This window comes from Dermacentor silvarum, chromosome 10, assembly GCF_013339745.2.
Source record: "Dermacentor silvarum isolate Dsil-2018 chromosome 10, BIME_Dsil_1.4, whole genome shotgun sequence".
NCBI classification, from domain to species: Eukaryota; Metazoa; Arthropoda; class Arachnida; order Ixodida; family Ixodidae; genus Dermacentor; species Dermacentor silvarum.
In genome coordinates, this window is record NC_051163.1 from 68,456,568 (window position 1) to 68,470,028 (window position 13,461).

Here is a 13,461-nt window from a genome sequence, read left to right on the forward strand (position 1 = left end):
AGAGAGCTATACGGTATACGGATAATAGTTTTATCAGCTGTATAAGCTTGGACATGCAGCAGCACCAGCAACGCGCAGAACTGTTGACGCCGTCAGTGTTTTGCCCGTGTTCGCTCCGAATGCGCACGTCGTTGCTGACTGTTGCCGGTGCCTCTGGGGGCGGCTCAGAGTTTTTCGACGAGATCAGAACGGGACACTCGTCGAGCAGCGTCGGAAGTTTTTACCACCTTCTCGCCTCGCAACGTTTTTACATAAATACGCATTTGGTGCCGCAGCTAAACGTCGCCTCCCGTCCCCCCACGGCCTTTGATTGTAAAGGAGGAAAGCGACGCTTAATTTTGCCTCCCTTCAGCGACCACGGCGCAGAATGCGCATTGGCTCTCCGCCGTGCATTCTGCTGTATGTGCGCGCTTTCACTCGCACATACAGCATACAGTGCGCAGTAACACTTTTATCGCCATTTGACGTCGTACATAACCTCACGGAAACGGCAGAAATCCGCTTTGAGTGTCCATATAATTGCTATCACAATAAAAAGCACGCGTAATATTTCTAAGTGATTTTATCAGATAACCCTACACTCAAACTTACAGAGTAGTCTTTTCTGGCTACTGTTAAAAGGTACATACTGACAACGATAAAATAGCGCAATACGCTGGACAAATAGCGAGACAAAACAACACGGTCTATTTTAACCTTGACAATGCTACAAAAGGCTTAAGCTCCTGCACTACTAAAACGAAACATTATGCACCAAGGTCAAACAGATTCATAGAAATGCTGAAGTTGTGGTAAAGGCACACCAGTCAAACAAATGGCCTATTGTAAAGAATGACGCTTCCCAGACCACCTCAAGGTCCTGTAGATATCGGCTTGGTGCAGATAGAATGAATAAGCAAACAAACTGCATGCTTTAGAGAAATGTGAACGAGATTGTTTGCCACCACAAATGTTTAGTATTATTTCAAATCAATATACTACTCACAGACTTGGCAGCCAAGTTGATTGTACTAATGTATCAAATTAAGAAACAACTGAAATTTATTTTGAAAGAGATATTTTGGAGCCCAACCAGCTCTTTATCAGGGGTGAGATGGTGCAATGTTGGGAGTTTATTCATCAATTCAGTTGTTCCCAACCATGCAGAGCTTTGCCGAATGTTAAGCTTTAACATAGTGAAGTACAGTGTAGACCGCTTATAAAGTAAGTCGCCGGAGTCGCGAATATCTGCACTATAAGCGGTACCGCACTATAACCAAAACAACGATTTTCAAGTCCTGCACGTATGCAAACATGTAGACGAAGCATCGCGCGCACACCGCGATTATGTTTTCGCCAGCTCACTGGCGAAAACATAATCACCATGTAGGCGGTGCTCTTTAAGTTCGACAGCTTTGCACCGAGTCAAAACGAAACAACAGTTTGCTGCAACCGCTGCGGAAAAAACCGCGACTGTTATCGACGCGATTATGAACGGCGACTTTGCGGTGCTGAAGGCACGCGCCCGACGCACGCACAAAGTCTGGACGAAGTACTACAATTCGCTGCAACAACTGGCAATCAAAACCACGGACACTATCTATGCGATCATCGATGGCGACTACGCAGTTTTTTAGGCACGCGGCCAACGCGCGTACCGAGTAAAAACGAAACTACTGTTCGCCGCAACCGCTGCGGCGAAAACCGCGGCCACTATCGACGCAATCATGGATGACGACTACGCAGTTACGAAAGCACGCGGCCAACACGGTGTTATGCGCGGCAGTAAACGCACGAATACAGGCTTTAGAGACACAAATAGGCTCGAAGCGTTCCGTCGTTGCTGTCATTAACGTACGATTTCAACTGATGGCTGTGGCGATGCGGACTCCGCCGCTTCGTTTTGGTTGGACGCTAGCGCCGTTCTTGCTCTTTTGTGTCACACATTTGCGGTGCTCCTCGCTCACCGAGCTCCGAAAGTAGTCCGAATTAACCGATGCGCGGCCAAATAAGTCCGAATTAACGAGAGTTTGATTGCATTGAATAATGCATACGCCGGCCGGGAGCACGCACCTTGTTGAGAAGCGTGCTCGCTGCCGCCCTTGTCGGCGAGATTTTCCCGCGGAAGCCGCATTATAACCGGTATTTCGTCTCACGCGGCTGCACTGTAAGCGGTATGCGTATACATAGAGTGCTATGGGAAAATTAACGGGAGTCTGAAAAGACCGTACCATACCTGCCAACCTCAAGACTTTCAAATTCGTAAACTCGCGACCGGGGGGGGGGGGGGGGGGGTGCACGTGAATTCTGCCGAGGGGTACGACTTCAAACACACTTGGAAGTACTGATGGAGTCTAGTACTGACGAGGCTTCGAGCACGCCATCACACTTCGCAGCCTCTACGGCTACAAAACACCGGAGTGCCGGAGTCGCACTGCGCCCGATGCAGCAGCACGTCGCACAACAAAAACGAGGCCCACAAAACAGGTCATACAGTAAAAGTTCGTTAATTCGGATTTCACGGGACCGAAACAAATGTCCGAATTAACCGAATGTCGAATTATCGAGGGTACCAAGAAAACAATAAACAAATGCTTACTACGTCAACACGTTCTTATTTGCAGTATGAATCAGCAAATTCTGTTTCTATTTTGCATAAACGCAATGCGGAAGCTGCAATTCTCGTCATCTCGCGACTGATTAGAGCTCGCAGCGGCGAAGGTTTCGCGACTTGCTTCATATTCCGGCCGCGGCGCGCGTCTTCATCTGAGACGCGCTTTACACTAGCGCGCGCACATCCCGTTTATTTTTTCGCCAATGACGCCGGGTCGCCGCCCATCGCGATGTAGACGGTGCGCCTCTTCCCCTTCACAACCGCAATCTCTCTCTCTTCATCCTCGACAGCTTTGCACTGAGTAAAAACGAAACTATTGCTTACCGCAACCGCTGTCAACGTGATCATGCACGGCGACCTTGCGGTTCTGAAGGCGCGCGGCCGACGCACGCATAGTCAAACCGAAACTACCGTTTGCTGCAACTGCGGACGAAACCGCTGTCGATATCGCCGCGATCATGCATGGCGACTACCGAGTTGAAGGCACGCGGCCGACGTGCGTACCGAGTCAAAACGAAGCTACTGTTTGCCACAACCGCGGCGGACGGAATCGCGGCCGCTATCAAGACGATCATGGATAGTAACTACGCATTCATGAAGGCACGCGGCCAACGCGGTGCTATGTGCGGCGGTAAACGCAAGCTAGGCACGTATAGGAACAAATAGGCACGAAGCCTTCCGGCGTTGTTGTCATTCCAGTACTCCATCGCTTCGTTTCGGTGGACGCTAACGTTGTTTTGGCGCGGTCTATTCATGTTTCGGAGGGTGGCGTGGCTTAGAGCTATGGGCGCGGACCATTCGTGTTCGGAGGGGCGGAAGGGCAACGGGACAGAGGCGCGCGAGGCTGGCGATGCGGAGAAGGATGGAAAACAACGCGCGGCGGCGTGGAATGGCTCAAATTTCTTTTTTTTTTCTTTTTTTTTTGTGTCTTTTCAAGGAGTTCGTATTCCATTCCCTGACGGCACGGACACTGAGTGAAAACGAAACTACTTTTTGCCGCAACCGCTGCGGATGAAACCGCGGCCGCTATCAACGCGATCACGGATGGCGACTACGCAGTTTTGATGGCACGCGGCCAACGCGGTGCTATGCGCGCCGGCAAACGCAAGAATAAAAGCTTTAAAGGCTCAAATAGGCACGAAGCGTTCTGGCGTTGCTGTCATTCCCGTGCGATTTGAACTCCGTCACTTCGTTTCGGTGGACGCTAATGCCCTTATGGTAGAGTACACTCTAGTTATAGCTCGTTTGCGTCGCACATTTGCGGCGCTCCGCGCTCGCCGAGCACCGAGAGTTGTCCGAATTAACCGATGTGCGGCCAAATACGTCCGAATTAACGAGTTTCATTGCATTAAATAATGCAAACGCCTGCCGGGACCAATGGACGTGTCCGAATTAACGAGCTTTTACTGTACTCGCGAAAAAAGCCTAGCGAAGGTGACAGGCGAGACGACTAGCCACAGCCTCCCATACCGAAACTGTGCCTGCCGCATCGACCCGAAATCGCCGTCGTCTCTGGGGGTGCCACTTACGTACAGGCGGGCCTCTACGTTGAGAGTAACGACAACCAGTGACTTCCAGCCGTCGTCAGGTAGTCCAACAATCCGATGACGAAGGCAACGTCACAGATTGAAAAATCTCCTTACTCTGCATACAATAAAGATTACGGCGCATACCTCCATTTCTATGCACCCCTACGTAAGTGGCGCCCCTGCCCACCAGCAGCGGTGTGAATTTATGAAAAATTTTAAAAACTATTTCGCGAATATAACCACTTTTCCGTAAAAATTGAGCCGACATTCGTAAAACGGGTCCAAATTCGTACATTTTACGGAAAATTCGGAAGAGTTGGCAGGTATGCCGTACTATATCCGGTCCTGCACTATAAGCGGTTACGTTATAAGTGGTCTATACTGTATAATCTTACATCTGTATCAAAGAGTACTTACCACCCTCAGTATCTTGCATCTGTATCATGATACAATTTCAAAGTACCTCTGACAAGCCCTGCCAAAAGGCAACTTGGAACTGTTTCTTCAGCATACTCTACAAAGTTCACATACCTTATTTACCCAGTTCTAACGCGCACCCAATTTTCGCAGGCTTAAAGCGAGAAAATAAATGTGCACTTCAATGTAATATACCAGCAATTTAGAAAATATAGCACGCACCCTACGTTCGGAATAAAGAAAAAACTGTCAGCCCTTCCACTGGGGTGGATGGAGATGGAAAACCAGCGAAGCTTTACTATGGTGGGAATTATGTATTTTCAATTATGACTATTAAGACGTGATGGTGTAATTGGTTATTTGAACTAATAAGAAAATGTGAAATATATATAATCTGGTGGTTTTCATTTATTTAGTGACCACAGGGACCATGGCCTTATGGTCGTTACAGTACACCGCCATAGGGTGTACGGCAAAGGTTGGCACGTTCTTCATAAACACGTCACCAACATCGCACGCGTTTGGTGCGAATGCGGGCAACATGCCGCTGCCGTCGACAACAGTGGCTGCGCACATGTGCCGCAGTGGGAGAGCGGGCACGCACAGTCTAGGGTGCCTCAATGCCATCCTCACCCACCGCTCACCTTCCACTGGGAAGTCGCGTTTGCTCTCCGTTAAAGTGCACGTCCCTCCAACGCCACCTAGAGGAACCAGTCTATGTGGCGTTGGTCCCTCACCCTTGCGCACTTTCACTCGCACATAAAGCATACGGCCAATAAGTTTTTTTCTATTGCCAGACGCGACCATCGAAAAGTGAGCCCTTAACAGCTTCGCTGTAAAAAACGAGGCGTGCAGAATTTCCCTTCATAGCAGACAATTTTTTGTATAGTGAGCTTTCATAATGAAAGAGGCACATCACTGTTGCCATTTGCACTTCAATGGCCAGATAGGAAGCACATAGGGGCGGTATTTCTAGAGCGATCACTTTTAGAGATACAGTGAAACCTTGATATAACAAAGTTGTACTTCCAGCAATAAACTTTGTTATATCGAGGTTTCGTTAATTCAATAGAACTAAGATAGGTAAATAAAAATAGTTCGTTACATCGCGAATTCTGTTAAACCGAGGTTCACTATATCGAGGTCTGACTGTATGTACTATCACTTTCGCGGGACTCTGCATCGGATTTGTCGAAGCCGACAGCGTTCCTGGCCCTGAGTGCAGATTGAGAGATTGGCAAAGCGTCAGAAACGCTGGTGGTGGTACACACCGACACATTCAGCGCCAAGTCACGCAATATCTTGCGAAAGTGACAGTATCTCCGAAAGTGATAGACCGAGGATACTGTTCAAGATCACAGTAAAAATAACCCACAGCAACCTCCACGAAAGCGTGCTGTCACCATCTTGCGACGGCTATGACAGTAGGGTGTTGCTAACGCCACGGTTTTGGTTACGTATCCAGTTGTAACGCACAGACAAGTTTCCTACCGATTATTTCGGAAAGAAGGTGCACATCAGATTCGAGTAAATATGGTATATGTCTGCTTATTCATGCTCGACTTATTTAAATTGCAAATTTTTTTCTTCGTGCTCGTCATCCACTCTCATGACAGAGTTGTAGCTCCTCAAGCAATACCTTGTCTGTGAAAACAGCAGCAGCAGAGGAAATCAAGCCATCAACCTCGTCGTTGTAAGCAGACTGCCATAGCCACCAACAGACTGCAGCAGGTTCCTTTATTACGTGAACGTGTTCTGCAGTTGCAAACTCGCGTCACGGTGATGCTCGCAATTAAACGAAGACAGGCAACACACACTGCCAGGCACTTTCAATGTGCAAAGCACATGTGTTGCATGCAGGAAGGGCGAAACTCCAGTGCAAACACACTCAACCCGTAGCAGGATCTATGGATTTAATTACAAACAATGGAATATGTACAAGTTTTATTCACAAATTTGCATTAAAACATTAAAACTAAGTGAATAAGATATCTGGATTATTAAAATCTATAACGTGCGCTTACAGAAATCAGTGAACGCAATTATAAAAATAGGGGGCTTCCTTGCACACCGTAGTACATAACTACAGCATTCTAAGCTGCAAGTCCATCGATAAAAAACGAATATGCAAACTAGAAAGGAAGTTATACAGCAAGTAATACATGGGGCCTTGCACATTAAATGCAAAACAGGAAAAAAAAATTGACGACTAGAACACTTTCTAGTAAAAAAAAAATAAGGAAACAATATCTATGTTACTTCAAATAAATAAAAATAAAAAGCACTTCTGTACCTCAACTTTAAGGTACAAATCAGCTTGAAGTGCTAAATTTTGACAATTCGATGAAGATATCACAGTTACTGCTGCCTTTCATCATCATCATCATTTCCGGCTGCAACAGCAGCCGCACGCTTGCGGCTCGGCTCTGGCATTATCATGATGTTTACATGCTTGAGTGCAGCAATGGCTGGCAGCTCGAGTGGTGTCAGGAACACGAACTGGTTCAGGGATTTGCGCCTGGTCATTTCAAGAATCATTTCCAGGCTCACTCGCCTCTTGCCCATGTCCTGAAGAAGAAAAAAAAATCTGATGTAAATCGAAGTGTGAAGCTTTCGTGAAGCACTTAGTGAAAGCGCCATGATGCCCGACAGCTTGAGTGAACACAATTTTTTTTTATTACACACGGAACAAAAAATCCCCATAAGCCTTTTTTTGCATAGACCATCCCCCGCCGCCACAAACAAGACGGATTTCTACTACAAAGATTCCAATTGGATTGAATTGGTATGACTCTTGGCTTGCACAAACCTTGTGATCACATATTCCAATAAAATCCACTGAGCTTATCCGAAAACAATATCTAAGGAATTTTAAGCACTCCATGAAACAAGTTTGAACGTCTTGAAAATGCCACTTTCACATTTAAGTGTTTTTAACGGTTTCGAGGACCGCCACGAACCCGAAAGAAAAGTTTCGTGCATACAGACCACGATCTAAATTCCAAAAAACAAGAAAAGCTGGGACACCAACAAAAAAGAATTTTACAACCGACTGAAGAACTTTATGCCATAATGACACAACGGACCGAAGAAATTTACGTCGTAATGACAAGGAAAAGCCCAAGCCCACATTTAATAAGTGCAACTGGTCACTCCTGCCCCTCAACACTCACCATGAAGATGTCGAATTCGTCCATGATTCGGAACGGACACTCCATGGTGTCCCACAGGGCCAGCACAAAGCAGACGGTGGAGAAGGAACGCTCGCCGCCCGAAAGGGCCTTCAAGTCCTGGCGCGCTTTTGTGCCACTGGTCCCTTGCTTGGGCTCCACCTGTACAGACAACGCAACACATCTGGCATGAACTCTAGCCACGGGGCAAGTAGAAAAGCCCTCGATAGAGAGTTTTAGCTTGTCCAAAAACATTAGCGTTTGAAGAACTGTACCAGGATACCAGGAAGCTGTATGGCAGCAACAACGCCAATAGTGACATCTGGTGACGCAGAGTCGAACCAGAGAGCATGCAAAGCTAGAACTGCAGAGACTTACATATTCTACTTGTAAAGCATTGGCAGCGACGTAATTGTTGACACGCAGTACGCTTATCATTTTCCTTGGACAGTAAATGACACGGCACAAATTGTCAGAAGAGGTCACCATCAGCTCTGCTAATGCGCTCCATGGCTCTAGTAACTTGGTAATCCTGTAATCGGTATCAAGTTTACGGACAAGCTGATGCTCTCAAATGATGTACAATTTATATAGGGCCAAACCAAACGCAGATCTTAGAAAGATGACATATTCCTGTCAGATGGGCAGATCTAGCGCACCTTTGAGCGAGCGCACTTCACCATTAAGGAAGTGGAGTTATGGGTAGGGGGTGTGCGAATACCGAACAGTAGATTTCAAATAGAATCATGAAAGAAAAGCAGAATGTGAAATCGAATATCAGAAAATTCTTCACAAAATTTATAGCTTACAAATTCTGTGAAAGAAAATGCAGCGCTGCACATGCTCAGGAGTCTTCTAGAATTGCATAACAAGAATTTAGCAAGCTATCCGTAACTTATGCACATAAATATCAAGACATATACTGTAGTACGGTCTACTCTCATTAAAGGGAACATCAAATTAGTATGCCAGCACTGATTGCAGCTCAGTTCTGGCACATGAAGGTCTGGAAAATAATGTTTTTATCAATGAAATTTCTGTTGAATAGAATCACATTTTTTTTTCTCTCTGAAACTAATGAATTAGTGACCTGTTGTAGAGTCCCAATGAGGTTCTCAGTTTATTAGCGGGCCTGAGTTTTGCTGAAATCATTTATTTATTGCACAAGTTTTGCTGTCCAGCTTTTCTCCAAAATACAGAAGGGCTATCCTAACTTTAGGGCAGGCGGGCTGTTGTAAGGAGAACCTGTGCGACGGATAAAAGGTCTGCGCATCACGTGACTCGATTACCGTTTCGCGCAGTTGGCTCCAACGATAAAGAGGAGGTACAGTCTGCGCTGTTTCATTGCCGGGTTCGGCGTCATTTGCCACCTCTCAAAGATTCTGAAATCTAGAGTGTCATGGCAACTTCACGCTATGTTCGCCCCCTGATTTTGTTCATCCACCATCCACGCTAATGCATGCAAGCAGGTCATGACACTTTCGTGGCTGCCGTGTAAAGCCAAAGCTAATCTTCCGACGGGTCGCTCGAAGCTACAAAAAAGATAACGATGTGCACCTATGAACAGCATTGGGAATGAGAGGCCGCTGTATGGTGTGTCAAAAGGTGGCGGCCGTGAACAACTTTGTTGCTATCCCGTGCACTCGTTTTCGTTTCTGAGGCGGTTTGTTGGTTTTAAGAATGTCGCACTGCTGCTGCAAATAGATGTGCATCGATATGGCACCAAACAATAACATTAGTCGCCAATGCCCACTGAAGCAGCGCCAATTAAGCCTAATGGTCTAGCTAGCGTGGCCGTGACAAAAATTCCCGACTGGTCGATGTGGTAAGGGGATGCAAGCCATTGCGGAATGCTTGCCGCTCGTATGTTCGTATGGGTGGTTCATCAGTAAACGCTCCCGAGACGACGGGTGCGGATTAGAATGATTAGATTGACAGCTGTTGAAGGAGCCTGGAGTTCGTGGCCACGTATCCAACATGATCTTTGTGTCTATCGCATGCTTTCACACTTTCTAAAATGCAGTATTTACTCGCGTTATGAACCCACCCATTTTCTTTTTCTTCAGGAAAGTTAATGCCAATTTCTTACCTGAGCAGTGTGCACATTGGCTACACGATAAATGCCACACTCTAGACTCGCATGAAAAGATTCGTAACCGCACACTTCGAGGGTGTGCAACTCGGGAAGAAGACTATCTGTTGGACACTGGGGCCTTGAGTCACGTCACCCCCAGATACCAATTAGAGCACGTGGTTGTCCTTGGAGAGCCGCAGCCGAGCCTTCGTTCCACTCATTTGATTACTTCTGTTGCAGGCTTCATCAGTTCAATAAAATGTATATAAATAAAAACATTAATAAGAAATAAAACATAAAATGAAAAATTATGGGGGTTTTACATGCCAAACCCACAATCTGATTACAAAGCACGCCATAGTGGGGGACTATGGAATAACCTGGACCCGGTTTTTTTTTTAAACGTGCACCTAAATCTAAGCACACGGGTGTTTTCACATTTTTGCCTGACTTGCGGCTGCCGTGGCTGGGATTTGATCCCAAGACCTCGTGCTTAGCAGCCCAACACCATAACCACTAAGCCACATGGCAGGTTCCTCTTCACTTCGTGCTTCTTGTTCTGCTTGTCTATTTGAGTGCACACCCAGAGTCACGTGCCCATCAGCAGAAGGTGTCTACGAGGAAATACCACAGCAGCCAGCACCCGCAAAATGACGGGATCAGGTAAAGAAAGCTTGGCTGTAAAGGATCTCCGCACTTGCGGCCGCAGAATTTGTATTAGCCAGATTTCAAAAAAAAAAAAACTTGTCAGCCTAAGCACTCAGCTTTTTAATGCTGTCGGTCTATCTGTCAATTAATCAGAATGGTCGTGTGCAGGTCGTGTGCATGCTCGGTGCTGTCATCTATCCTGGACGTCCATACATTTGCGGGGCACATTTGCGGGCCACATTTGCGGGCCACATTTGCGGGCCACATTTGCGGGCCACATTTGCGGGCCACATTTGCGGGCCACACTTTTGCTTCCTTCCCTGAAGCTCTAGCCCTATACAATGGACAACTCACCCTGATGTGAAGATGCTGCTTTTCATGGTCGATCTCCAGGTCCCCAGTGAAGTTCTGCTGCAGCAGTGTCGTTCGGAAGATGAGGCGGAGCCGCAGCGTCGTCTGGTTGCATAAGCAGGTATACTTTTCAAATCGTTGAATCATGGCTTTTTCGAGTTCCTGAAAAAAAAAATGCTCACACCAGTTACTACATATACAAAACATGTTTCTCTCATGACAAGTCAGCGCTTATGACGTGTTTTCTATGTCACCGTGCCGTAATGTCTGCTTTGTTCACATTCATATGTTCAATGCAGTAACATACAGACCAATACTGGGTTGTCGACATAGTAGTTACTGCACATGTACCACAGGCCAATCCCAGAGACAGTGTCAAAAATATGGGTGGGCATATCCTGTTACCAGTGTGCAAAGCCTCTTCTGCCGCGAGGGACAGAACAAAACTTTTCATTCATGCAGAGAGGTATCTCAACAGAACAGCTGGCAGAGTGAAAGCGACAGAGTACCGCATTTACTGTATTTATTAGGATCTAGGCAGATAGATTTTTTTTTTCAAATAATCATATACGAAACTCTAGGTTCGGCTTAGATTCGAGGATTTTAAGAAACGTGCCAGTTTTTAACTAAAACTGATAACTATGGTGCATAGTTAGCACCATCTAGAAAAGTCAGTATCGTAGCCGCTACTAGCCGCGCCAGTAGCCAACTGAAGTACACGAGGGATGCCGCCATATTAACCTGTGTCGTATCGGTATGGTGCAGCATTGGCGCGCGGCGTGGCATAATCGTAATGGCACCAAACAGGCTATGCCGCTTTCTAACGAATTCCGTATTTACTTGAATCTAACGTGCACTTTTAACACGACCCTACATCTGCGTTACCATATAGCCGTCGGCATTTCATAATGGCCGCCTCGCACACGTGCTTAGGCAATAGTCTACCGTCTGTCTTCACGTTCTCTGCGTCTGGTCTTATCAGTATGAAGTACCGAGTTCATGATGCCGCATTTAAAAGGAAAGTGATCATGGGTGCAGAGACGGACGGAAATCGGGCCGCATCACGGGCGTTCGGAGATTTGAAACTTGCGTGCGGGACTGGCGCAAACAGGAGAGGATTTTCGCCACTAAAGCAATGCAGAACGGTTTGAATGGACCGAAGCAGGACGTAATCTGCAACGATTCACTTGGCATACTGCCAATTTGTGAACCTTACAATGAATAAAATCTTGCAAATGGTGGGGAGGGGAATAGCCTGCATTTGTTTTTAAAGCTTGCCCTGAATACATATGTACTTTAGTAACACGGATTCAACTTTAATTAAAACAAAGCACACTGAGCAGCAGCAAACTTTGAACAGCAAATACTGACAAGCAACAAACTGCGTTTAGATTACAGTGATTTAGCTGTTGCTAAGTTCACCTGCTTCGAGAATTTGCTTGCAGAAACGTTTCACAGGATGACGCTCCACGAATGTCAGGATTTTCAAACATGCAGTATGTTGCGTGGGTGTTGGATGCAATGTCGTCTGATGTTCCTAGTGATGATTGTGTTATGTTATTTTGAAAATAATGGCCAAAATAAAAAGTATATAATGCACTGACAGATTTACTGATCGACATTGCCCTCAATCACAAATGACATTTGCATTTCTCGTCTAGCAGCGCGCCACTAAAGTGACACTCGCCCAAGGTGTCACTAAATTTGGCTGTCTGAACATCCTCTACAATTGCACCTCGGTCTAAATGCGAGCAACTGGCGGTGATGAGCAGACATGACGTAGATTTTAAAATCAACACACATTTATTGCCTATTTCACTTGTGTATGATCTGTACCTAAAAAAATTCAGACAAGATCAAGAAAGTGTAGCACATACAAGAATAGTAACAAACACTTCGTTCCAGTTGACACTATTTACATTGCCGAGAGTTGGAAGCTGCCATTACATATCAAGCATATCTGCCAAGATCTAGTTCTTGCCATGAGGCGATAATGGGCGAAAAAAAAAAGGCTTACAAAAAGAACTGGAAAGGTTTCTCGTATACACGACAGATGAAGCACATTTTCTTATTTAGCATATTGCAATACCTCTGAAGAAAAGCTACGTCTTGCATGTAACAACCGCAGTGAAGAGATGCAAATCTAGGTCAGGTAAACATCAAGGAAGTGTTGAACTATCAATACGCCCTCAAAGAAAGGTCATGACAACAAACATCAAGTGCTGCACTCACCGCTACCAACTCGCGCAGCTCCTGAGCCCTCTCCTTGACCTTTGTGTACTCTGCCAGGAGCGACTTGTACTGTTGAGCCACCTCATCCTTGTTGCCCTTCCTGTTTCCGAAAGCCCGCATCAAAAGCCATTAGAAAGTTTTCCTGAAGAATACGAGTACAGCATTCCGTGCAACAAGTGTTGCAAAAGTCAACTTGGAAGACCGAAAGAAAATATCAAGTTTTCCTGATATCTTAGCATGACAACAGAAAAGAGAAATCAGCATTCAGCTATTGTTCTGGCGCTGAACTCAATTACCAAGAAGGCAGCAGACTTGCTGCGAACATGCAACGCACACAACATCGTTCTCTCCGCAACAGCATTGCCTGCTCTGGCCTCTGAAATACATGTACAGTCAAACCTCGTTAATACGTACCCGCTTAAAGTGTTATTGCGGTTTTAACGTAGT

At 46.1% G+C, this 13,461-nt stretch overlaps 1 protein-coding gene across 5 annotated transcripts in view; it reads right to left on the bottom strand.

Annotated features, from left to right (window-relative positions):
* Positions 1-6,258: 6,258 nt before the first annotated feature.
* LOC119465969 (structural maintenance of chromosomes protein 6-like) overlaps positions 6,259-13,461 on the bottom strand; it is a 114,411-nt gene continuing 107,208 nt past the window's right edge. For 4 of the 5 annotated variants that reach the window (XM_049657677.1, XM_049657678.1, XM_037726452.2 and 1 more), the window contains 4 exons: positions 13,015-13,114; positions 10,786-10,944; positions 7,713-7,871; positions 6,259-7,107 (listed from right to left, as the gene is read on the bottom strand). In XM_049657677.1, coding sequence (XP_049513634.1) covers positions 6,898-7,107; positions 7,713-7,871; positions 10,786-10,944; positions 13,015-13,114 — 628 coding nt within the window. In that variant the 3' untranslated portion in view covers positions 6,259-6,897. The remainder of the gene's footprint in view (positions 7,108-7,712; positions 7,872-10,785; positions 10,945-13,014; positions 13,115-13,461) is intronic. The other variant, XM_049657675.1, reaches the window with a different exon arrangement.